The sequence below is a fragment of the Scyliorhinus canicula genome, chromosome 2 (assembly GCF_902713615.1).
Source record: "Scyliorhinus canicula chromosome 2, sScyCan1.1, whole genome shotgun sequence".
NCBI classification, from domain to species: domain Eukaryota; kingdom Metazoa; phylum Chordata; class Chondrichthyes; order Carcharhiniformes; family Scyliorhinidae; genus Scyliorhinus; species Scyliorhinus canicula.
In genome coordinates, this window is record NC_052147.1 from 52,795,751 (window position 1) to 52,822,756 (window position 27,006).

Here is a 27,006-nt window from a genome sequence, read left to right on the forward strand (position 1 = left end):
CACCTGAGGGAGCAGGACCAACTGCGGGTAAGAAAGGGCTGGGTGGGACAAACCTACCATTCCTGCTATGGGACAAGGGCCAGGGGGGTGGCGATCCTGATTGGCAAGAGGACAATGTTTAGGGCGACAAAGACGGTTACAGACCCAGGGGGGCGGTATGTCATGGTCAGTGGGGCCCTGGATGGGGCACCGGTAGTTCTAGTCAACGTGAACGCACCCAACTGGGACGACACGAGTTTCATCAAAAAGACCATGGCCCAGCGCCCCACATGGAGGTTGGACAGTGCCTTACTAGCTGACAAGGCCTTCAGCGAAAGGATAGCGCGGGCCATAGCAGAGTCCACGGAGAACAACCAAAACGGGGAGGTCTCACCCTCCACGTTCTGGGAAGCGCTTAAGGCAGTACTAAGAGGGGAAATCATTGCCTTCAAAGCGCAAAGAGATAGGGAGGAAAGGGTGGCTAGGCAGAAGCTGGTCGACTCCATACTGGAGGTAGACCGTAAATACTCCGAGGCCCCGACCGTAGAGCTCCTGGCGGAGAGGAAAGAACTACAAAGGAACTTTGACCTGCTCTCCACCAGGAAAGCAGTGCACCAACTCCGCCAGGCGCGCGGGACGCTGTACAAACACGGAGACAAAGCCAGCCGCCTGTTGGCACACCAGCTGAGAAAGCAGGCAGCCACCAGAGAAATTGCGCAAATCAGGGGTACCGGAGGCACGTTGGAAACAGAACCAGAGAGGATTAACAAAACCTTCAAGGCCTTCTACCAAGAGCTGTACACCTCAGAGCCCCCAACGGGGAAGGCTGGGATGAACCGGTTCCTTGATGGACTGGACATACCAGTCGTGGGAGAGGGCAGAAAACGGGACCTGGAAGCACCACTAGCACTGGGAGAGATCATGGACAGCATTAGCTCCATGCAGACGGGGAAGGCGCCGGGACCGGACGGATTCCCGGCGGACGTCTACAAAAAATTCGCGACAGCGCTGGCCCCGCACCTGCGGGTGATATTCACAGACTCGCTAGCTAGGGGCACACTGCCACCCACATTAGCACAGGCCTCAATCTCGCTGATACCTAAGACAAAGACCCAACGGAATGTGGGTCATACAGACCCATCTCTCTGCTGAACGCAGACGCCAAAATACTGGCCAAAATCCTAGCCAAAAGGCTAGAAGACTGTGTATCCGAAGTGGTCGCAGAGGACCAGACGGGATTTGTCAAAGGTAGACAGCTTACCTCGAACATCAGGCACCTGCTGAACGTGATAATGACCCCCTCCGGGGAGAGAACACAAGAGGTGATCGTCTCCCTGGACGCAGAAAAGGCCTTCGACAGAGTTGAATGGAAATACCTCATAGAGGTACCGGAGCGGTTCGGGCTTGGAACAGGGTTCACCGCTTGGGTAAGCGGTGAACCTATACACTCCTATACAACTCTCCCATGGCGAGCGTACAGACCAACAATACCAACTCCCAATACTTCCAGCTGCACAGGGGCACCAGACAAGGATGCCCACTGTCCCCGCTGCTGTTCGCACTAGCAATCGAACCGCTAGCAATCGTGCTCAGGGCAGCAAAAAATTGGAGGGGGATCCGAAGGGGAGGCAGAGAGCACAGAGTCTCACTCTATGCAGATGACCTGCTCCTCTACATCTCGGACCCACAGAGCAGCATGGACGGAATCATTACGCTCCTGAAAGAGTTTGGAGCCTTCTTGGGCTACAAACTCAACATGAGCAAAGGTTGGGGGAGGGGGGGGGGGGGGGGGGCAGCACTAAAGGGGCTGCCGTTCAAACAAGCCCGACACAAATTCCGCTATCTGGGGATCCAAATAGCCCATGACTGTAAAGGGATCCATAAATGGAACCTCACCAGTCTGACGGAGGAAGTAAAAAAGGACCTGCAAAGATGGAACACACTCCCACTCTCCGTCGCTGGGAGAGTCCAGACGATCAAAATGAACGTACTGCCCAGGTTCCTCTTCCTGTTTAGATCCATTCCGATCTACATCCACAAGGCCTTTTTCAAAGCGCTGGACAAATTAATCATGGCGTTCGTATGGGGGGGTAAAAATGCTAGGATCCCAAAGAAGGTCCTACAAAAAACAAAATCCAGGGGGGGGGCTAGCCCTCCCAAACCTACAATTCTACCACTGGGCGGCAACAGCCGAGCGAGTAAGGGGATGGATCCAGGAGCCGAGTGGGTGCGTGCGGAGGAGGCCTCCTGCATGGGGACCTCCCTCCGGGCCCTCGCCACGGCAGCACTCCCATCCCCACCCAAAAAACATTCCAGCAGCCCAGTGGTGACAGCCACCCTCCAATCCTGGAACTAACTGCGGCAACAATTTGGCCTGACCAAAATGTCGGACAAGGCTCCAATCTGCAACAACCATAGGTTCACACCAGCACTGACTGACACCACCTTCAAAAGATGGAGGCAGGACGGAGGGACACTGACAGTCAGGGACCTATACACAGACGGCAGGATCGCAACACTGGACGAACTGACAGAGAAATTTCGGCTAGCCAGGGGGAATGAGCTACGGTATCTGCAGCTCAAAAACTTCTTACGAAAGGAGACAAGGACGTACCCACAACCGCCACGACAGACACTACTGGAAGACCTACTGGACGCAAGTATCCTAGATAAAGGGAACTGTAGCGACATGTATGACCGACTGGTAGAAAGGGACAACACCGTACTGGACGCAACAAGAAAGAAATGCAAGGATGACCTGGGGATTGAGATAGGGTGGGGACTCTGGAGCGATGCACTGCATAGGGTCAACTCCACCTCCACGTGCGCAAGGCTCAGCCTGACGCAACTAAAAGTGGTACATAGAGCCCACTTAACAAGAAACCGTATGAGTAGGTTCTTCCCGGAGGTGGAGGACGGATGTGAACGGTGCCAAAGAGGCCCGGCCAACCACGCCCACATGTTCTGGTCTTGCCCCAGACTTGTGGATTACTGGACAGCCTTCTTCGAGGCTATGTCCAAAGTGGTGGGGGTGAGGGTGGAGCCATGTCCGATAGTGGCGGTCTTCGGGGTTTCAGACCAGCCAGATCTATTCCCGGGGAGGAGGGCGGACGCCCTTGCCTTTGCCTCCCTGATTGCCCGCCGTAGAATCCTGTTTGGCTGGCGGTCAGCAGCACCACCCAGAGCTGCAGACTGGCTGTCCGACCTCTCGGAATCTCTCCAAATGGAGAAAATCAAATTCGCCATCCGAGGGTCAGACGACGGCTTCCACAGAACGTGGGAGCCATTCATGCAATTGTTCCGGGACCTGTTTGTGGCCAACGAACAAGAGGAAGAATAGCCGGGTGGCCAAGAATCAGGGGAAAATGGACGGGAATCGGGGGAAGGTAGCCGGGGGGGGGAGGGCTACGGGTTTGTTATGGGGGTTTGTTCTCATGGTTTTATGCTTATTTCTTTTTCTTGTTAATTTATTGTTTTTGTATTGGAGGGGAGGGGTTACTGTTTTTCTCTGTTGTGATAAAATTTGTTGTTGAAAACTTGAATTAAAATTATTCCAAAAAAAAGGAAGGACAAAGCCGCAAGCAACAGTCTGATGGCAAGCTAAGGCCCAAAACCAAACTGTAAATAAATGCCTATAAACATGTGCCTCGGCCATATTGGGGAATGTAAAATATGTATGCCGGTTAAAGGTAAAGGGGGTGGCCACAGTTGTTATTATGAAGATGCTTGCCTGTAAATATACATGTTAATTTTTGCGTGTTTTTTTCTAATATTCTAAAAATTCTAATAATTTGTAATTTGTTGGATATAAAATATGAAAACTCAATAAAAAACATTTCCAAAAAAAAAAACTGTGTACAGGACCCATTGCCAGACTGACCAAACGCCAGAGCGAGGAAAAAGACGGGCATGGCTAGGGAACTGGGAGAATTCATGGAGCAGATGGGGGCTGTGGACCCTTGGCAGTTCCTACACCCTCGTGAGAAGGAATTCTCATTCTTTTCACTGGTGCACAAGGCATACACCCATATCGACTTCTTTGCAGTGGGAAAATCGGTGCTTCCAGACATAGTAAGAGCTGAATACTCCGCGATAGTCATCACCGACCACGCTCCACATTACACGGATGTGTTGGAGATGTACCGTGCCCAACACCCCACATGGAGGTTAGATTCGGATCTCTTGGCTGACAAGGTCTTCTGTCAGAAACCATCACAGGCCATAGGCAAGTGCATCACTAACAACCTGAATGGGGAAGTCTCACCTTCGACAATCTAGGATGTAGTGAAGGCAGTAACTAGGGGTGAGATTATAGCCTACAAGGCACGCAGGGATAGGGAAGAGAGGGCGACCAGGCAACAACTGATCGACTCCATCCTGGAAGCCCCGACCGTAGAGCTCCTGCCGGAGTGCAAAAAGCGACAAATGGACTTTAAACTATCCACCATGAATGCAGTGCACCAACTCCGCCAGTTATGAACATGGAGAAAAGGTCAGCCGCCTGCTGGCTCACCAGCTGAGAAAGCAGGCAGTCACGAGGGAGATAGTGTAGGTAAAGGATGGCAGAGGCGGACTGGTAGCTGAACAAAAAAAGGTCAACCAAGCATTTGAGGCCTTCTACCGGGGACTGTACACCTCTGAAACCCCGACGGGGACTCAGGGATGAAACGGTTCCTCGACGGAGTGGACATACCGGTCGCGGGGGACGATAGACAGAGGGAGGTGGAAGCACCAGTAGTACTGGGAGAGGTGGAAGCACCATAGTACTGGGAGAGGTCATGGAGAGCATCAACTCCATGCAGGGAGGGAAGGGGCCAGGAGTTTGCACAGGCTCTGGCCACTATGGGAGATGTTTGCAGACTTGCTAGCGAGGGGCTCCTTGCCTCCTATGCTAACACAGGCCACCATATCACTGATGCCCAAGAAAGACAAAGACCCAATAGAATGCGGATCATATCGTCCCATTTCGCTGTTTAACGTAGATGCAAAAATACTCGCGAAAGTCCTGCTAAGACACTGGAAGACTGTGTACAAGTGATCACAGAGGGCCAGCTGGGCTTTGTCAAGGGTAGACAGCTAACTGCGAACATCAGGCGGCTGCTGAATGTGATAATAACATCATATGGGGACAGAACAAAGGCGCGTGTTCGGACCAACACTATCAGCTTGAATACTTCCAGTTGCACAGGGGCACCAGGCAGAGATGACCGCTGTCCCTGCTCCTGTTCGCCCTGCAAATTAAACCCTGGTGATCTATATGCTAGACGCAAAAGGCTGGAAGGACATCTGAAAAGGAGGCAGAGAGCAGAGATGACCTGCTCCTCTACATCTCGGACCTGTGGGACAACTTGAAGGAAATCATTAAGCGCCTGGAAGAGTTAGGGCCATCTCGGACTACAAACTCAACTGAGGCAAGAACAAGGTATTCCCAGTGAACCCGAACAGCAGAGGGACGGAACTGAAGGGTCTACCATTCAAACTAGCCCAAAGCAAATTCCGCTATCTGGGGATCCAGATAGCCCAAGACTGGACACGGATCCACAAATGAAATCTGACCAGCCTGGTGAAGGAAGTTAAAAAGGACCTACAGAGATGGGATACACTCCCGCTCTCCCTGGCAGGGACAGTGCAGACGATCAAGATAGACGTACTACCCAGGTTTCTCTTCTCGTTTAGATCCATACCAATTTTCATCCCCACGCCCTTTTTCCAAGGAATAGATAAAATGATTATGGCGTTTGTGTGGGGGGGGGGGGGGGGGGGGAAGAATCCAAAAATCCCCAAAACTACACTGCAGCGAAGAAACATGGGCGGCTTGGCCCTCCCGAACCTGCAATACTACCACTAGGCAGCCGCAGCCAAGGGAGTGATGGGATGGGTAAGGGAGCCGAGCAAGGAATGGGTGAAAATGGAGGAGTTCTCCTGCACAGGAACGATCCTCCAAGCCCGAGCCACAACAGCGCTCCCATCAGCCCCACATTCAGCCCAGTGGCGATAGCTATGTTAAAAACTTGGAACCTGACGAGACAGCACTTCGGCTTAACCGAGGTGTGTACCATGGCCCCCATCTGTGGCAACCCCAAATTCCCATCAGCCGTGCTAGGCGCCACTTTTAAGAAGTGGAGGCAGGACAAGGAGATGCTGGCGATCAGAGACTTTTACACGGGGACAGACTCGCAACCCTGGACAAGCTGATGGAAAGACTGGAGCTACCGAATGGACAGGAACTCTGACACCTACAAATCAAAAACTTTCTCCACAAGGAGACGATGAGGTATCCTAGGATGCCGAGAGACACAATGTTGGAGGAACTGCTGGACGTGGACAATATGGAGAAGGTCAACTGTGAGGACATTTACAGGCGACTGTTAGAACGGGTGAGGACACCACTAGGTGGAGCAAGACAGAAATGGACAGAGGACGAACTAGGGATGGAGGTAGGGTGGGGACTCTGAGCAGGGCCAACTCCACCTCCTCCTGTGCAAGGCTAAGCCTCATTCAATTCAAAGTGGTGCACAGAACCCACCTAACCAGAACACGAATGAGCAGGTTCTTCCCAGAGGTGGAAGACAAGCGTGAACAGTGCTAGGGAGGCCCGACCAACCACGCCCACAAGTTCTGGGCCTGCCCCAGACTTGTCGGGTTCTGGACAACCTTCTTTGAGGCGCTGTCCAAGGTTGTGGGGTTGAGGGTGGAGCCGTACCTGAGAGTGGCAGTCTTAGGGATATCAGACCAGCCAAAACTACATATGGGGAAGTGGGACGATGCCCTTGCTTTTGCATCCCTAATCGCACGCCAGAGAATTCTGCTTGGCTGGTATCCACAGCTGTGTACTGGCTGGCAGACCTGTCAGAATTTCTCCATCTGGAGAAGATCAAATACACCACCCAAGGATGGGACGAAGGCTTCCACAAAGCATGAGGGCTATTCATCAGCCTGTTCCAAGACCTGTTCTATGCCAATAGTAGATAGGAAGGGAGGGTTCGGTGGGGGGGGGGGGGGGGGGGGGGCAGACAGGACTACCCAGAGGAGATAGGAACAAAGGGAGGGGGGAGGGTGGGGAGGTAGCAAGGAGGGAGCCCAGGGAAACATCAGGAGGGGACACGGGAAAAGACTGAGGAGTGATCAGAGGGCCCCCCAATAAAGCCATAGGGGCATCAGCAACAAATACTAAACGAAAGAGAGCCTCCAGCATCTATGATGGAAGACAGGGCCTATGATGGAGCCCAAACAAACAGAAAAGGGGGGAGGGGGGTAAGGGGAGCGTGGAGGGGGGAGGTAGAGGTCGATGAAAGGGGAGCATGTAAATTGTACATACGAACCATATTGCTCACCTGTTGTATAGTGTACAGATGTAAAAATTCAATAAAATATATTTTAAAAATGTATTCATATGGCTCCTTTAACATAATAAATTGTCACAAGACACCTCACAGGACAGTTATAAAGCAACATTTGACACTGAGCCACATAAGGCAATATTAGGAGGCGGCTAAAAACTTGGTCAAAGAGGTAGACGTTCAGGAGTGTCTTAAAGGAGGAAAGAGAGGTGGAGAGACAGAGAGGGTTAGAGAGGGGATTCCAGAGCTTAGGGCCTCGGCAACTCAAGGCATGGACATTAACGTTGCAACAATTAAAATCAGGATGCTCAAGAGGCCAATTTTAGATGAACCGAGGGTTATGGAGCTGGAAATGACAAATTTAGAGAGAATCAAAACCAGAGAAGGATTGAAAAACAAGGATAATAATTTTTAAATTGAGGCATTGCTTAACTGGGAGTCAATGTAGGCCAGCAAGCACGTAGAAGATGGTTAATGGAATTTTGTGCAAGTAAGGACACAGACAGCCAAGTTTTGGATGATGTCAAGTTTATGGAGCATATGATGTGGAATTCCGGCTGGAGTGCATTGGAATAGCCAAGTCTAGAGGTGGCCAAAGCATAGATGAGGGTTTCAACGGCAGGTGAGCTGAGGCAAGGACAGAGTGGGCCCTATTATAGATGTAGAAATAGCCAGTATTAGTGATGGCCAAGATATTTGGTCAGAAGCTCACCACAGGGTCAACTTTGACTAATGTTATGAACAGTTTGGTTCAGCCGTAGACATTTGCCACAGAAAGGGATAAAGTAGGGAACAGAGTCTGTAGCACAATAACGGCTTCAGTCTATCCAATATTGAATTGCAAGAAATCTCTGCTTATCCAGTACTGGATATTAGAGGAGCGGACTGATAATTTAGCGACAGTAGGTAGAGCTGGGTGTCATCAGCATATATGTGAAAATTAACGATTTGTTTTCAAATACTGCCAGTAGCATATAGGTGAGAGATAGGATAGGATCAAGGATATACCCTTGGGGGCAACAGAAGTAATGGTGCGAGTGGGAAGAGAAGCCATTGGCGATGGGTAGCTTGATAAGAATGAAACTAAATGAACACTGTCCCACCTGGCTGGATGGCAGTGGAGAGGCATTGGAGGATAGCCTAGTCAACTATGCCAAAGGTTGCAGACAGGATACGAGAAAGAATAGTTTCCCTTGGTCACAGTCACATAGGATGCCATTGTGAGTTTGATCAGGGCCACTTCATTTCAATGGCAGGGGTGAAAAGCTGATTGAAGGGATTCAAATATGGATAATTAAGTCAACTTTTATATGGTCGCAGTCTTTTTTTTCAAGTTCGGGGGGGCCAGAGGGTCCAAAGGGACCATTGGGGCCAAAGGGACCCAAAACCATTTCCTCCATTTTTGTCAGCAACAAACAAGGTAAGAGAAAATGGTGGGTCACGCAGGTCGGCCGGCGTGGGCCACGAAGGTCGGCCGGCGTGGGTCACATAGGTCGGCTGGGTTGTGTCCCGAAGGTTGGCCGGTTGGTAAAAATGGGTCCCTGGAAAAAACGTTTGAAAAACACTGACTTAGAGCATGGATCAGTACTTGGAACTAAGATGTTGTGGCCATTACGGAGAATGGATTTCTCAGGGGCAGGAATGGTTGTTAGATGTTCCGGGGCTTAGATGTTTTAAAAAGAATAGGGAGGGAGGTAAAAAAGGCGGGGGATTGGCACTGTTAATTAGGGAGTGCATCACAGCTGCAGAAAAGGAGGTAGTCGAGGAGGGTTTGTCTACTGAGTCAGTATGGGTGGAAGTCAGAAACAAGAAAGGAGCAGTCATTTTATTGGGAGTTTCCTATAGTCCCCCCCAATAGCAGCAGAGATGGAGGAACAGATTGGGTGGCAGGTCTTGGAAAGGTGCAGAAGTAACAGTTGTCATGGATGACTTCAACTTCCCTAATATTGACTGGAATCTCCTTACTGCAAATGGTTTGGATGGAGCAAGTTTTGTCAGGTGTGGACAGGAAGGATTCCTGACTCAATAAATAGATAGGTCTTAGACTAGGGGGAAGCCATATTGGATTTGGTGCTTGGCAACAAACTAGGCCAGATGTCGGATGTCTCAGTGGGAGAGCATTTCGGTGACAGTGACCACAACTCCTTGACCTTTACCACAGTCATGGAGAGGGATAGGAACAGACAGTATGGGACAGTATTTCATTGGGGGAGGGGAAATTATTCGGCTATTAGATAGGAGCTGAGGAGCATAATATGGGGATACTTGTTCTTGGGGAAATGCACAACAGTATTGCTTAAAGAGCACTTGCTGCGAGTGCTGAATAGTTTTGAGATGAGGAAGGAATGGTAAGGTGAAGGAGCCTTGGATGACAAGAGAAGTGGAGCTTCTAATCAAGAGGAAGAAGGAAGCTTACGTGAGGTTGAGGAAGCAAGGATCTGGCACGGTTCTATAGAGTTACAAGGTAGCCAGGAAGGAACTCAAAAATGGACTTAGGAGGGCTAGAAGGGGGGACGAAAAAGCCCTGGCCGGAAGGATTAGGTAAAACCCTAAGGGTTTGTGAGAAATAAGAGGATGATCAGAGTGAGAGTAGGGCCGATCAGGGATAGTGAAGGGAACTTGTGCCTAAAGTCTGAGGAGATAGGGGAGGCCCTGAATGAATATTTTGCTTCAGTATTCACTAGAGGGACTTTGATGCTCATGAGAACAGCATGAACTAGGTTAATAGACTTGAACAAGTTGATATTAAGAAGAAGGATGTGCTGGTAATTTTGAAAAGCATCAGAATAGATGTCCCCTGGGCCTGACAGGATATACCCAAGGTTACTATGGGAAGCGAGGGGGGAGATTGCTGAGCTGTTGCCGATGACCTTTGCGTCCTCACTCTCCACTGGAGTAGTACCGGATGATTGGAGGGAGGCGAATGTTGTTCTTTGTTCAAGAAAGGGACTAGAGAAATCCCTGGGAATTACAGACCAGTCAGTCTTAAGTCCGTGGTGAGTAAAATATTGGAAAGGATTCTGAGAGATAGGATTTATGATTGTTTAGAAAAACATAGTTTGATTAAAGATAGTCAGCATGGCTTTGTGAGGGGCAGGTCATGCCTCACAAGCCTCATTGAATTCTTTGAGGATGTGACAAGACACATTGATGAAGGTCGGGCAGTGGATGTTGTGTATATGGATTTCAGTAAGGCTTTTGATAAGGTTCCCATGGTAGGCTCATTCAGAAAGTTAGGGGGCATGGGATGCAGGGAAACTTGGGTGTCTCGATACAGAATTGGCTGGCCGAAAGAAGACAGTGAGTGGTAGTGGATGGAAAATATTCCAGCTGGAGGTCAGTGACCAGTGGTGTCCCTCAGGGATCTGTTCTGGGACCTCTGCTCTTTGTGGTTTTTATAAATGACTTAGATGAGGAAGTGGAAGGGTGGGCTAGTAAGTTTGCCGGACAACAGGGCATTGACAGGATACAGAGCTGGACTGAGAAGTGGCAGATGGAGTTCAAACTAGATAAATGTGGCGATTGATTTTGGAAGGTCCAATTTGAATACTACAGGATTCTTGGAAGTGTGGAGGAACAGAGGGATCTTGGGGTCCACGTACATAGATCTCTCAAAGTTGCCACCCAGGTTGATAGGGTTGTTAAAAAGGTTTATGGTATGTTGGCTTTCATTAACAGGGGGATTGAGTTTAAGAGCCACAAGGTTTTGCTGCAGCTTTATAAAACCCTGGTTAGACCACACTTGGAATATTGTGTCCAGTTCTAGTCGCCTCATTATAGGAATGAATGTGGATGCTTTGGAGAGGGTGCAGAGATTTACCAGCACGCTGTCTGGACTGGAGGGCATGTCTTATGAAGAAAGGTTGAAGGAGCTAGGGCTTCTCTCACTGGAGCGAAGAAGGAAGAGAGGTGACTTGCTAGGGGTGTACAAGGTGATGCGAGGCATGGATAGAGTGGATAGCCAGAGACTTTTCCCCAGGGTGGAAATGGCTGTCACGAGGGAACATAATTTTAAGGTGAGTGGAGGAATGTATAGGGGAGATGTCAGAGGTCGGTTCTTTACCCAGAGAGTGGTGGATGCGTGGACTGTACTGGCAGCAGAGGTGGTGGAGTCAGAGTCATTAGGGACATTTAAGCGACTCTTGGACAGGCACATGGACAGCAGTAAATTGAAGATGTAGGTTAGGTTGATCTTAGATTAGGATAAATGGTAGGCACAACATCGTGAGCCGAAGGGCCTGTACTGTTCTATGTTCTATAACTGCAGGCGAGCTTTGACCAACTATCTACCAGGAAGGCGGAACGCCAATTGAGGTGAGCAAGGGGTGCAGTTTACGAGCATGGAGAGAAGTATGTTAACGGGTCAGCTTCGGAGGGAGGCGGTGGCAACGGAAATTGTTCAGGTGCGGGACTGGGCAGGGAAGTTGGTGGTGGCTCCAGATCAGATTAATAAGGTCTTCGAGGAATTTTAAGAGAGGTTGCATAGGTCGGAGCCACTTGGGGAAGACCGGGAGATACAGGAATTTCTAGATGGGCTGGAGGACTCGAGGTTAGGGAAGGAGGACAGAGCTGCATTGGAAGGGGCGATAGTGGAGCTGGAGATAAAGGATGTGATTGGGAGAATGCAGTCGGGGAAGGTGGCAGGGCTGGATGGGTTTCTGGTGGAATATTATAAAAAATTCAAGGATAAGCAGGTACCGCTGATGGTGGGGATGTTTGAGGAGGCGATAGGGAAGTGGGTGTTGCCATAAACTTTGGGGCAGGCATCAATTTCCCTTTTACTAAACAAGGGTAAGGATCTGATGGAGCGTGGGTCATATAAGCCCATATCACTTTTAAATGTGGATGCAAAGATATTGCCGAAGGTACTGGCAGGTAGGCTGGAGGAGTGCCTCCCGAAGGTGATAGGTGAAGATCAGACGGGGTTTGTGAAAGGGAGGCAGCTTTTTTCGAACATTAGGAGGATATTGAACGTTGTTATGACGGTGGCGGAGGGGAGGGAAACAGAGATGGTTGTGGCATTGGACACCGAGAAAGCGTTTGACCGGGTTGAATGGGGGTACTTGATGGCAGTTCTGGAGCGGTTTGGGATTGGACCACGATTTGTGGACTGAGTAAAGCTACTGTATAAGGAGTCGAGGACGAGTGTCCGCATAAATAATGTCAGCTCGGGATATTTTTCTCTCCACCGTGGGACTAGGCAGCATGTCCTACGTGCCCCGTTTGCATTTGTGATTGAGTCGTTGGCCATCGGGCTAAGAAGTTCGGGGGTCTGGAAAGGAATAGTGCTGGAGGGGGGGGGGGGGGGGGGGGGGGGTGGTAAAGCACAGGGTGTCCTTATGTGTGGATGATTTTGCTATTATACATGTCGGAACCGAGTGTGTCAATATGAAAATGAAAATCGCTTATTGTCACGAGTAGGCTTCAATGAAGTTACTGTGAAAAGCCCCTAGTCGCCACATTCCGGCACCTGTCCGGGGAGGCTGGTACGGGAATCGAACCGTGCTGCTGGCCTGCTTGGTCTGCTTTAAAAGCCAGCGATTTAGCTGAGTGAGCTAAACCAGCCCCTGGTTTCGGCTTATGGGTATCGGGGGAATATTGGAGCTGCTTCGGGTGTTTGGGTCTTTCTCAGGGTACAAATTAAATCTAGACAAGAGCGAGTATTTTGTGGTGCCTCGGCCAGGGGTGGGGGGCCTGCCATTACGTAGGGCAGGGACTCACTTTAGATATCTTGGTGGGGGGGGCTCCTTAGGTGCAAGATTTCTAGTTTGGTGGGGAGACTGAAAGCTGATCTGGCACGGTGGGATGGTCTCCTTCTGTCAGGTCGGGTACAGGCGATTAAAATGAACCTGCTGCCACAATTTTTGTTTATTTTTCAATGCCTGCCGATCTTCCTGCATAGGCATTTTTTTTAGAGAGATTGAAGGAATGGTTACCTCACTCATATTTTCATTTTTCATAGGGGAGGGAAGGTGGCTAGAGATAGAAAGCTGCTGCTACAGAGGGGAAAGCAGTCAGGGGGGGTTGGGTTTTCCGAACCTGATGTATTATTACTGGGAGGCAAACATGGAGAAGGTGCGGAGCTGGGCCAGAGGGGTGGATTCCCAGTGTGTCAGATTGGAGGAGAGTTTGTGTAGGGGGTTGGTATTGAAAACACTAGCAACAGTGCCGCTCCCGATGTCCCCCGGGGAAATACTCAGGGAGTCCTGTAGTAATAGCATTGTTGAGAATTTGGACGGAGTTTCACCAGCACTTCAGGTTGGGGGCAGGGTCAAGGGAAATGCCGATTCGGGGGAATCACAGACTTGAGCCAGGGAAATAGGATGGGAATTTTCAGAGATGGGAGTTGGGGCACAAAAGGATTTGTTTCCAGGGGAGTCAGTTTGCAGGATTGAAGGAGCTGGGAGCGAAGTATGGGACTGGAGCAGGAGGAAATGCTTAGATACATGCAGGTTCGAGACTTTGCCAGAAAGGAGATACATGGCTTCCCAGTGGAGCCGGCCTCCACATTGCTGGAGGAGATGCTGACAACAGGAGGACTGGAGAAGGGGGTAGTGTCAGCGGTCTACGTGGTTATTTTGGAAGAGGGAAAGGCATCGCTGGAAGGGATCAAAGCAAAGCGAGAGGACGAGTTGGAAGAGGGTATGGAGGTGGTGCTGCGGAGAGTGAATGCCTCCACCTCGTGCGCGAGGTTGGGGCTGATACAGCTGAAGGTGGTATATAGAGCACACCTCACAAAGGCGATCATGAGCTGGTGCTTTGTGGGGGTAAATACACGTGCGAACGTTGTGGGGGGGGGGGGCCCGCAAACCACATTCATGTTTTGGCCCTGTCCAAAGCTGGAGGGTTACTGGAGGGAGTTTTTTTTAAAGAGTAATCTCTAAGGTGGTGCACATGAAACTTGACCCGGGCCCTCTGGAGGCCAGGGTTGGAACGGGGCCTGGAGGCAGATGTTGTAGCCTCATTGATCGCCCAAAAGAGGATCGTTTTGGGGTGGAGGTCAACCCCTCCACCCTGTGCCCTGCTGGAATTCTTAAGAAGGTGAAGTTTGAACTGAGGGGAAGTATGGAGGACATCTACAATTCATGGGTGTTATTCATTATGCACTTTCAAGAATTGGATGACATTGAATGTCAGTGGGGGGGCGTTGGGGGACTGTTTTTGTTGATGGTGACTATGGGTGATTCCTGATTCCATTTTTATTTGATGCTTGTGTTGACATGTGGGTTGTTGTTTGGGGGTTGGTGGGAGGATGGGCTTGTTGGTGTTGATAACGGGAATGACATTGTATTTGTTACCATTGATTGTTTATTGGTGGGTGTAAACTTTGAAGGAAAATGTGAAAAAAAATTAAAATATTTTTTTTTAAACTCACTTAGACTTTTTTGAAAATTCCAATTTGAAAAGATTCTTTTGATTGCTTATTGACAAAGTGTGTATGAGATGTCCACCATCATCACAAAGAAAGACTGGTTGGAGTTGGCAAAGTTAGAAGCAGAAGCATCACACCAAGGACCTAGGTCCAGTGCTATGAAAGGTTGATTTACTTCACCGCATCAGGAAAGGCAAATGCAGTTCCTTCTTTCCCCATCTCTTATATGGCACCTGCTCAAAGTCCCACTCCACCTCCTTCCAGAATTCAGGCCAATCACTATCATTTCAAATAACCATCTTATGCACATTCCTGACACACACGTCCTACTTGTTGTCTTCACTGCTTCCACTTATAACATGATCTGCCATTATTTACTGAACTTGCATCTCTTCTCATCACGCATTGATCTTCTTACACTCACTTCACACTTAAGACGAGCACATTACTGTGGATGCTGGAATCTGAAACCAAAAAGAAAATGCTGGAAAATCTCAGGTCTGGCAGCATCTGTAGAGAGAGAAAAGAGCTAACATTTCGAGTCCAGATGACCCTTTATCAAAGCTCCTTTGACAAAGGGTCATCTGGACTCGAAACATTAGCTCTTTTCTCTCCCTACAGATGCCGCCAGACCTGCTGGGATTTTCCAGCATTTTCTTTTCACACTTCTCACTGACACGCTCTGGCAAAGTCACAACTTTTATCCTTGACCATAATTCCGGTGTCGAGAACCGAGGGTGATCTGAGATATTCCTATACGCCTAGCACCTCTTATACCTCCTTCAACCTATGTACTAAATGCAGAGGCCCAGGATATGTATATATCTTCTCAATAGCCTCACATAACTAAAGAGCAAGCACGACATGAGAGAATTATGATTGGTGACGGTCGGGCTGACATTTTGACTAACCCAGGACACAACAGCACTAGAAATCAGTAGTGCACCCAGTGCAATGAGCACTGGATATGGAAGGTAGGTGGGGTCCTCCGAGTAGGATTACTCGTTGTCATTTATATCATTTCATGTACCACCAGCAATTGCTGACATCAAAGCCTCCAATATCATGACCAAGCCTCTCAAATGTAAAGTAAGTCATTACCATCTTAACTGTTGTTACTTTTTCCTTTGCTCCAACTCAACAGTAATAAATCTTAACAAGTTCCTGCAATAGATACCTCAAAAGATAGAGGAACCACAATCAAGTGCTACATCATTCTTAAGTTCCAGCACAGAGATTGGCACCCTTCAATAGGATAACAAATTTAGAATGAATTACACTTGGTGAAACATATACTGGTGTCAAGGGTGACCAGAAGGTGGCTCATCGAGATAGCCATCCTCTTTTGGCTCTGATTGAGTTGCAGACCTCCCAAATTTGACCAAAGAAAAATGGTCAAGACACTTCAGTGATTCTGTGATTTATTGGCAGACGGGCTAATCATGGAGTGCGAAAAGTACAAGGGAGTATAATTCCAGCATTTTACCTCGCATGGCATTTCTACTGTGTAATTTACCCTGGACTGTACAGCCACCTCCAGGAATACTGCAGCCATGCAGGTCTTCATCACAAGAGTCATGACACCAGACTTTGCAGCGTTGACAGATCAGGTGGTTGCCAGACATCTTCAACGTCTGTTATCGCTGGCAGAGACTAATGCAACCAAATTGATAAACTGCATAAGCTGGGGCTTTCAATGGTCCTGAAATCTATTCATTCTCAGGTCAGTGAGAGTTACAGTGGAGCTTCAGCATAAGCAAATACTCTTCTATCTCATGATCTTAGTATGCTTGTCTTCATTTCCAAAATTATCTGCAAACTGTGGCTCTAATTATTTTATGCAAAATGCAAAAAGTAGATTTCAGAAATATTCAAGATGTATTACAACATTATAATCTATCACCTTCAAATTGAAAGAAATTTGAATGGAAAGTTAATTTAGGAATTTTGATATTATGGTCTATAATTGGTGGAACCTGAAGCAGCTGACGTGAACAAAACTTTGAATTTTAAATCTCAGGTTAAAGTATACATTTATTCTAAAAGTCCTATTATTTAAAGTCAACTTTGCTTGTGGAAAGTTACCATCCTGTATTTGTAAAGATCATGTGGTCATTCTTAATTATTCTTATACCTACCAATGCTGAAATTCTTCCACCTCTTCTCTGCAATATACAGATTATAATCCCTCACTTCTGCGTGTGCATTAAATTAAATCCCAAACAACTTTGAAGTCTTTATTACAATGGCTGCAATGTCTACAGTACAGGCAGCATACATCAGTGCAACTATCATACATAATTTATGGCCCATTGATATACTTATACTCCAATAGAGGAATGGTATCCAATGTGTTCATACTATCAAAAGGATTAAGGATGATTTGATCACAGTTTTTGAGATATTAAAAGGAAGATTGTAGATGTCTATCGCTTATTCTTTCTGGGTGGGAAGTGTAGGCCTGCGGGAAGAGAAATTAAGAAACACTTCAACACAGTGTAGTAGAGGTTTAGAATGCTCTCTACAAATGGCAAAGGATGCTAGATTAATTATTAATTTTATGAAATTGCTGAATTTTTGTTAAACAAATATACTAGGGGATATAGGGCAAAGGCAGGTATATGGAGTTAGTTTGCAGAGCAGCCAGTTGCATTGCATTGTGAAATGGGCTCAAAAGGCAAAATGGCCCACTCCCCTCCTATTTATAACTTGCGGTTAAGTAAGCTTTATAGGTAAAAAATAAATGGCCACACTGATTTTCTTTCAAAAAAAGGCAAATAGTTTTGTTCATAAGGGCAAGGAAGGAAAGGAAAAGAAAAGCTTTAAAAATAAGCTTGCATTTGTATATGTAATTCTTCATGCTAATATAAGTAGCAACACAGTAATTATCCAAAAATGCATGTGTATATTTTTATTTAACAGACATCCAATTTCTCAGTAAAAACAGCAATTACAAATATCTAAAGTACATGTTAATGTTTCAGGCTTTATATTATTGCTTAAAAAGAATAAAATGTGCTTTGTTAATGAATAATACAAAATAGATTAGTTTTAACATGTTTAACATAACGGCAAAAGTTTTTTTTCCTGGGACTTACAAGTTGATATTACTGCTACTAATATACTGCATTTTCTAATGCTTTTAACTAAAGACAGCAATTCTATAAAATACTGCTCGAAAAGAATTCTGACCTCTTTTAATAGCTCTTAAGACTTTTACAAACTGAACTAGACATCTGCCATCCAAATCAGCATTCATAATTCTAATCAGTTGCTTGGTGCAACCCAAAATTTCACAATTGTATGATATTCACTTAAATAAATAAATAACGCTTGCAATAACTTAGATCAACTGTCCCAATTAGAATTCGGCTTGTGCTAACTATCCAACCATCAGAAATTATGGCTTTTTATAAACGTAAAAAGTGACTTAATTTGAAATAAAATATGCATCTCAAAACGTAAATTATAAACGCTGCAATCCTTTTAAAATTAGGAATGAACCTTTAAACTTTCACAATTTTCAATCTTTAGCCAGCGTTGTCTTCTGTGCCCAGATTCACAGTACTGTTGCGATTACACAGAACAAAGTGGAACATTTTCATGTCAAGTCCACAGAGAATCTAGCAAGGAAACAATTCAATACCATTATAGCATGCATAAACATTTTATCCAATGAATTTAAAGATTACAACTAAGAACTTTGTGCTTGTAAGACAATAATGCAAGTACATTGTCATAGTGATAATTCCCTTTCTAATATTTTCTTGAACTGCATGGAGACTGGAAGGGTTCCATTTATGTGGCAATTCTGAAATGCAAGAGGTCCATTTAGACAATGCAAGAATTGATCTCTACTTGGCACAGCTAAGGAAGACATTTTATAGATCCTCTCTGAATCACATTTTTAGATACATAACAAAATATTTCAAAACTACCTGTTCAAGTAAAAATTCTAAACAGGAAACTTTTGAAACTGTAAAAAAATCTAATTGGTATTAAAATATATATGTATGAAAATATGTACCATTTTAGTTTTAACCACAAGTCGAAGAACAAACGCAATGAAAGCACTGCGTGCAAAGGCATTATCCGAAAAATATTCCGATAAAGGAAAACTGGACAGAAAACTTTACAAGAGAGATATAACTGAAAATAAAAACAAGGTGGATATGTATTGTACAAATATCTTCAAGAGAATGAAAAAGCTCTTAAAGTTTAGGACCCAACAATAATTTCCATGATGTGATCAAGCTCATTTAAGTCTGTTTTGCAGTTTTGGGTAGAATTTATGGGTGTTGGCAAACCGTTTAGTAATTCAAATATGACTGGTGTCGTTTTTGGACTAGTCATCAACCCAGACATCACTGAGTCAAGCTCATGCCAAGAAGTGTCAATATCAGCAAACAGATCATCTATTGTCATATCTGTGAGAGAACTGGAGTAATTTGCAATCTCAAAACTCCCGAATACTTGATCCAAGGGCTTTGGACACTGCTTCAGATCCACTTGCTGCTCCTCAGATTCCAACATATTCAGATCATTTCCAAAATGTGCTTGGACCAGATCTTGGTCTGATGTTATAGTACTGGTGTCTTTAGCAGAAGCAGCAGCTGAAGAACTAGTAATATTCTCACAAGATAAGCAGTTTACCTTGCTTTTAGTAAGAGTGCTTGTATTACTGGTGGAGGCAGTGGAACTTTCTACATGTAGCTCTTTGGTTGGCGTACATAAGAAATCTGTGGCAATTAGACTATCTGAGGAAGTGTGACCTATGTACAGATCGCTTCCTGTAAAAGCCGCCTGTCCCTGCCAGCTGCAGTCTTGTATCATTTCCTCCTGAATCTGTCGCACGGTGTTGGCTATAAGCACTGAGCGACAAAGGTTTGGTTCCACCACCATCTTGCAGAGCTGAAGTTTGAATAATGAGATGTTTAGAAGTGACTGGCGTTGCAAGTTATATGGCAAACTAAGATTGCTACCAACAGAATCAAGGCAGGCATCTACAACTTGTTCTTCAGGAAATTTACGCTTTGTGCCTTTTCCCAACATGTTGACCTACAAAACAAAGTAATCACAATGAAAGACTCATTCTTCAAATTCAAAACATAAAATAGTTTGGAACTAACCACAACATCAGAAAAACTAACTACACTGCCATATATTGTGTTCAATACAAGACTAGATTTTGCAGGTGTTAATTCATATTCAGACTATGTTGCACTTTTTTTTGTTACAACCATTAATAACAAAGCAGGCAGATCTTGTTTGTAGCATAAATAGTCTTCATTCCACCAATTAATTTTTACCTCATCGGTTTCATTCCTCCTTCCAGACTAGTTAAAATAAACCATCGTTACAAGAAAGAAAGATAACTGTTAATTGAGGTTAGATGGAGGATTGGTTAGCAAACAGAAAGCAGAGAGTAGGGATAAATGGGTCTTTTTCAGGTTGCCAAGATCTGATGAGTGGGGTGCCACAGGGATAAGGAAATAGTAATAAGGAAATAGAAATAGTTGGCGCCTCAACTATTTACAATTTTTATCAATGACAGGACCAAATGTATGGTTGCTAAATTTTCAGATGACACAAAGACAGTATAAAAAATAATTATGAAGAGGAAATAAGGAGTCCGCAAAGGGACATAGAACAGTTAAGTGAGTAGGCAAAGATTTGGCAGATGGAGTATAATGTGGAAAAATGTGAGCTTTTTCACTATGGCATGAAGAATATAAAAGCTGAATATTATTTAAATGTGGAGAGACTTCAGAATTGATGTATAGAGGAATCTGGTTGTCCTGGTACATGAATCAGGAAAAGTTAGTATGCAGGTACAGCAAACGATTAGGAAGCCAAACAGATTATTGTTATTTATTGCAAGGGGAATAGATAAGTAGGGATGTTTTGCTACAGTAGTACAGAGCATTGGTGAGACCACATCTAGAGTACTATGTACAGTTTTGGTCTCCTTATTTAAGACATTTTATGTGTGAGCGCAGTTCAGGGAAGGTTCACTTGGCTGATACCCAAGTGTGTGTTGTGTGTTTGGGGGGGGGGGGGGGGGGGGGGTTTAACCTTATGAGAAATGGTTGAACAGGCAGGGCCTATATACATTATATACTTTAGAGTTTAGAAGATTGAGAAGCGATCTTACTAAAGCATGCAAGAGACACTTGGGTGATTTGACAGAATGGATGCGGACAGTGAGGGAGACTAGAACTAGGGGACACCGTTTTAAAATAAGGGGTCTCCCATTTTAGATGGAAATTAAGAATAATGTTTTTTTTCTCAGTGAATCATGAATCTTTGGAACTCTTCCCAGGAAGCGGTGGAGGTCAATGAATATTTTTCAGACAGCAGTATATAGATTCTTGACCAACAAGGGAGTCAAAACGGGAGTAAATGGAATGCGGAGTTGAGGCGACAATCAGATCAGCCATGATCTTATTAAATGGCAGGCTCGAGGGGCCAAGTGGCCTAAACTTGCTGCTCCTAATTCTTATGTTGGTATGTAGGTGGGATTTCCGAGAAGAAAGGATGGTCAACTAATACGGGATGATCAAAGATAGCAAAAGTATTTAACAAGTGCTTTGTATTGGCCTGTACAAAGGGAATATCGAAGAGATGAATCCTGAAATGGTTGGGAGTGAGATTAACAACATTATGACCGATAAGAGGAAAAGTTTAGATAAATTAGTTCAGTCGATTATTACAACTTTTTTTGCGACTATACATGTAAATTACAACATGAAAACAGCCAGTTAGATGAAATACTCTGTGCCCCTTCCATATAAGCAAATAGTTATAACTACGTTTACTTCCATTGTTCCCAAATTCCTTCAGCCCCTTTTCTTTCATCCACCTATCCAATCTAATCTTCAATATTGACGTAGTTTCAGTCTCAACCACTAACCCCGGAAGCAAATTCTCACTTAACTACATAACCTTATTGTGGACACTGCAACTACCAGAAATAGTCTGCTTCTAGCCCATGAATTTAAAGGCTCGAGTTAAGTTGCCTCTTGGGCTGTGTTCTACTGGAGTACAAACTACTGGTTTTTGTAAGCCATAATGCATCACCTTGTACTGAATTTCAGCTGCCACTCAATCTATTCCTCACCTTAGCAATATTATATTGCAGTTTCCTTTGCCATTTTGGAAACTTGAATAATACTGCTCTTTTGGTATCTCAAGCAAATAGGACTACCACTTCCTTTAGGTCTACATCCAAATCATCAATATACACAATGCATAGAAGTGACTTCACAACTGAAACTCGAGTGACATTATTATCCACTTTGAACCACTTGGAAAAAGTGCCCTTAATTCCTCTTTTGCAACCACCCCTCCAGAACTAAATCACAATAGAGCCCTAAAATCTAAATTCCAGACTTCTACAGTTTCCACCCCCAAAACCAAGATTGGATGAAACAAAAGGGGTTGGTGGGATTTGGGAATAGGACAATAAAATGTGCTTACTATTTGCTTGTATGGAATCTGCACACTGACAGACTAATGAAAACAAATCCCTCTCTTTCTCTTTGGCCCTGTCACCAACTCCTTCTGGATCCCTTCCCAATCCCACAGTCCCTTCCCCCGACTCCTCTCAAATCCTGGCCCTTACCTGCCTACTCTCAGACACCGTCCATAATCCCTTCTTTGCACAATGTCTTCCTTGTTCCCTCTGCCAACGCACTTCCCTACTTCAGCACACCACTCCTCTCCCAGACCCTGCTCCCCATACTCTCAGTTCCCTTACCCAACACAATCTCCCCCCCCCCCCAGTTACCTCATAGCGCCCACTCTCAAGTTCCACATCCCTGAAAGCTGTAACTACCCCCCCACTTCCACAAACACCCCCCCCCCCCCCCAGTCCTCATTCTCTCCCCAATCCAGCACTCCCACTTCCCCTCTCTTCGGTGCCCCCCCCCCAACCCCTAGATACCTTCCCCACTGCCCCTCCCCTCCCAAACCAGTTTCCTCCCCTCATTTCAGCATCCCCCCCCCCAGTCCTCATTCTCTCCCCAATCCAGCACCCCCACTTCCCCTCTCTTTGGTGCCCCCCCAACCCCTAGATACCTACCCCACTGCCCCTCCCCTCCGAAACCAGTTTCCTCCCTCATCCCCCCCCCCCCCCCCCCCCCCCGGACCCTTTCCCCAACCCCCTCAATGCTCTGCCCCTCGACCACCCTCCCCTCGGTCGCCCGTCAACCTACCCTCTGTCGCTGCCCCTGGCTCTGCCCTTTTCCCCCCTCCTTCCACCAGCCCCCCCCCATCACAGTGCCCATCTCCACCGCTCATTTTCCCCCACCCCTTCTTGTCCCCCCACGCCCACTCCTCTCCTTCATCCCCTCTCTCAGGTCCCTCCCCAAAGCTTGTCTCCCCCACTCCTCCATCACCTGGTGCACCTTTCCCTCTTCCGGGCACCCCAACCCACTCTTCACTCTCCCTCCCACGGTCCTCCACCTGATCTCTTTCCCCTCTCCTTCCCTCAGCTTGTGATCCCCACACATTGTCCCCTCCCGACAGTTGCCTCCTCCGCTGCCACCCACCCCCCTCATCCTCCACGCCACCCACCCCCCCTCATCCTCCACCGTTGTCTAGCCCCTCACTCACCCACCCCCTCATCCATCCCCCTCGCTCACCCATCCCATGATCCATTTCCCTTGCTCCCCCACCCTCATCCATGCCCCTCGCTCATCCACCCCCTCATCCATGCCCCTTGCTCATCCACCCCCTCATCCATGTCCCTCGCTCACCCACCCCCTCATCCATCCCCCTCGCTCACCCATCCCATGATCCATTTCCCTTGCTCCCCCACCCTCATCCATGCCCCTCGCTCATCCACCCCCTCATCCATGCCCCTTGCTCATCCACCCCCTCATCCATGTCCCTCGCTCACCCACCCCCTCATCTATGCCCCTCGCTCACCCACCCACCCCCTCAGCCATGCCTCTCGCTCCCCCACCCCCTCAGCCATGCCCCTCACTCACCCACTCTCTCAGCCATGCCCCTCACCCACCGTCCTCCCCCACCCCCTCACCCATCGTCCTGACCCACACACCATCCTCGTCCACCCCCTCCCCAATCCCTCTCTCTGACCCGAGGTACGTCCCTCTCCCCTTCCCTCTGGCTACTTCCTTAGTCCCCTCCTCTTCACTGCGTCAGCCCCCTCTAAAAGTTCTCAATTAATGTATAATGGAATAAACACGCCTGTAAGATAGAACTGTCAACCAGTTTTACTCAAGTTTGTAACGATCAGCAGTGAGGGGAGACCCACGCCCCCATTCTGTGGGGCTCCGCACCATCTGTGTGTAGGTTGCCGCTTTAAGACCCCCCCCCCGGTATGTGACGCCACCATTGGTCCCCGAGGCAGCTACGTGAGACCGGGCCTAGGCGGACAGGCTTCAGAATCACCGAGCCAGCGGGATTCCAACTCAGCGGGAGGCAGGAAAGACGCTCCAACCAGCGGCGGGGCGGGGGGACCGCTAACTGCTTAAGGAGGCGTTCCACTTCCTCTCCCCACGAAAGTGGAAAGAACCTTTGCCCAGCGGCAGCGCCGCCATTTTAGGTTCGCTAACTCATTCCTACCCGAATAGACCGCCCAAACCTCAGCGGCGCCTCGCCCAAATAAAAAGAACAAACATCCCTCGGCTTTACTCACCTGCATTAAACAATACATTAAACTGCGGGCATAAAGGGAATGCGGAGGGGACGCGGGGAGGGCGAGGTCTCCACTCCACTGAATCGCGCGCACGGACACAATCGCAGCCGTGGCGGCAGGAAGCGCTGCCTTGTGATTGACAGCTGGCAAGTGCGGTTGCTATGGTTTCACCGGCCGGCAGATGTGATTGGCAGGCGCGTGGCGCGCTGGCCCGTCCCATTCGGCCCCGCCCCCCGCTTTCGCCCCGCCTAGTTGGCGATGTGGGCGGCTCTCCCAGTGAGGGGATTGTCCCATTGCTGCCGTCTTTTGAGGCGGGAATATGTTCGGTTTCAGGCTGAGTGCAACACACCACTAGAATAATTGGTTCCTAGCAAACTAAAAAAGACTCAGGTGAAGTGCGAAAACTATATAAGTTATAATTATCTGAATATAGACTGGGCGGCACAGTAACACGGGTTAGCACTGTTGCTTTATACCACAATGGTGCCATTCCCGGGAGTCTGCACGTTTTCACCTTGTCAGCCTGGGTTCCATAGAACATAAAAGGAGGCCATTCGGTCCATCGAGTCTGCACCGACCCACTTATCCACCCTATCCCCGTAACCCAATAACCCCTCCTAACCTTTTTGGTCACTAAGGGCAATTTAGAATGGCCAATCCACCTAACCTGCACGTCTTTGGACTGTGGGAGGAAACCGGAGCACCCAGAGGAAACACGTGCAGACACGGGGAGAACGTGCAGACTCCACACAGACAGTGACCCAACAAGGAATCGAACCTGGGACCCTGGCGCTGTGAAGCCACAGTGCTAATCACTTGTGCTACCGTGCTGCCCTTTCCTCCGTGTGCTCCGGTTTCCACCCGCAGTCCAATGATGTACAGGTTAGGTGGATTGGCCATGCTAAATTGTCCCTTAGTATCCAAAAGGTTATGTGGTGTTACAGGGTCAGGGCGGGCGGGGGGGGGGGGGGGGGCCTTGGGCCTAGGTAGGGTACTCCTTTGGAGGGCTGGTTCAGACTCGATGGGCCAAATGGCCTCCTTCTGCACTGTAGGGATTCTATTACACAGCTGCTAGACTGGGACTGCAGCAGGTGGCGAGGGAACCTAGAACGAAAAAACATACTTGACGTCGTCCTCACCAATGTACCTGTCACAGATGTATCTCTCCATGAGTATTTGTTGTAGACAAAGTCCCACCTTCACATTGACGAGACACTCCATTGTGCCATGCGACAGGACAATCGTGCTAAATAGGAAAGATTTTGAACAGATCTAGCCACCCAAAACTGGGCATTAATGACGCACTATGAGCCGCCGACGACCCGCAACTCAGCGCAGTCACCCTGGACCAATCGCACCCGAAGCATCTGCAAAACTTGATGGCGACGGTCCAAATTAACGGGTGCAGCACGCCGTGCCTTTTCGACTCCGGGAGCACTGAGAGCTTCATACACCCAGATCTGGTTAGACGCTGTTCGCTCCCCGTTTTCCCCGCACGGCAAACTATCTCCCTCGCTTTGGGCTCCCACTCTGTTCAGATCCAAGGGCGCACCGCCGCGACGCTCAAAATCCAAGGCGCTAGCTATGCCAAATTCCAGCTCTACATCCTGCCCGAACTGTGCGCCCCACTCTTATTTCCTTGATTTCCAGTGTAATCTCAAGAGTCTCACCCAGGGCCGGCCCAAGGCACCGGCAACTCGGGCAGTCGCCCGGGGCGCCATGTGCTAGGGGGCGCCAGAGACTCGGGTCCCGCGCATGCGCAGTTGGGCCGGTGCCAACCAGCGCATGCACAGTGGCCGCCCTCCCCTAGGGCGGCCCCCTCCGTCCCCCTTCCATCCGCCGCTCTCGGGCCCGCCCCCGCGCCACGGGCCCGCCCCCCCCCCCGCCTCCGCCTCGGGCTCGCCCCCCTCCGCCTCGGGCTCGCCCCCCCCCCCCGCCTCCGCCCGCCCCCCCCCCCCGAAGGGCGCCGAAGTTCAGCTTGCCCGGGGCGCCAGCAACCCTGGGGCCGGCGCTGGTCTCACCCTCAGTTTCGGCAGACCCCTACCCCCACTCACTATCTGCAGCCTAGCCACGTTGCGAATCTCCCCCCTCCTCTCTTTGCCAACCTCACCCCGGACTGTAAACCCGTAGCCACTCGCAGCAGGCGGTGCAGCCTGCAGGATAGGGTGTTCATCCTGTCGGAGGTCCTCAGTGAGGGGATCATAGAGGCCAGCAACAGCCCCTGGAGAGCTCAGGTGGTGGTCGTCAGGACCGGGGGAAAATTCCGCATGGTCGTAGACTATAGTCAGACCATTAATAGGTTTACGCTCCTCGACGCGTACCCCCTCCCCAGGATTGCAGACATGGTTAACCAGATCGCCCAGTATTGGATTTTTTCCACGGTGGATCTGAAGTCTGCATACCACCAGCTCCCAATCCGTCCAGAGGACCGCCACGACACGGCATTCGAGGCCGATGGCCGTCTCTTCCATTTCCTCCGGGTTCCCTTCGGCGTCACTAATGGGGTTTCGGTGTTCCAACGAGCAATGGACCGAATGGTGGACCAGTATGGGCTGCGGGCCACGTTCCCGTATTTGGACAATGTCACCATCTGCGGCTATGACCAGCAGGACCACGACGCCAACCTCTACCATTTTCTCCAGACGTCTCAG

General features: G+C 48.2%; 1 protein-coding gene across 1 annotated transcript in view; it reads right to left on the reverse strand.

Moving 5' to 3' along the window:
• Positions 1 to 24,505, reverse strand: part of LOC119962249 — a 131,794-nt gene extending 107,289 nt beyond the window's left edge. The window contains exons 1-2 of the mRNA XM_038790239.1: positions 24,356 to 24,505; positions 18,999 to 19,749 (exon numbers count right to left, since the gene is read on the reverse strand). Of these exons, the coding sequence (XP_038646167.1) occupies positions 18,999 to 19,749; positions 24,356 to 24,373 (769 nt within the window). The 5' untranslated portion in view covers positions 24,374 to 24,505. The remainder of the gene's footprint in view (positions 1 to 18,998; positions 19,750 to 24,355) is intronic.
• Between the last annotated feature and the right edge of the window lie 2,501 nt (positions 24,506 to 27,006).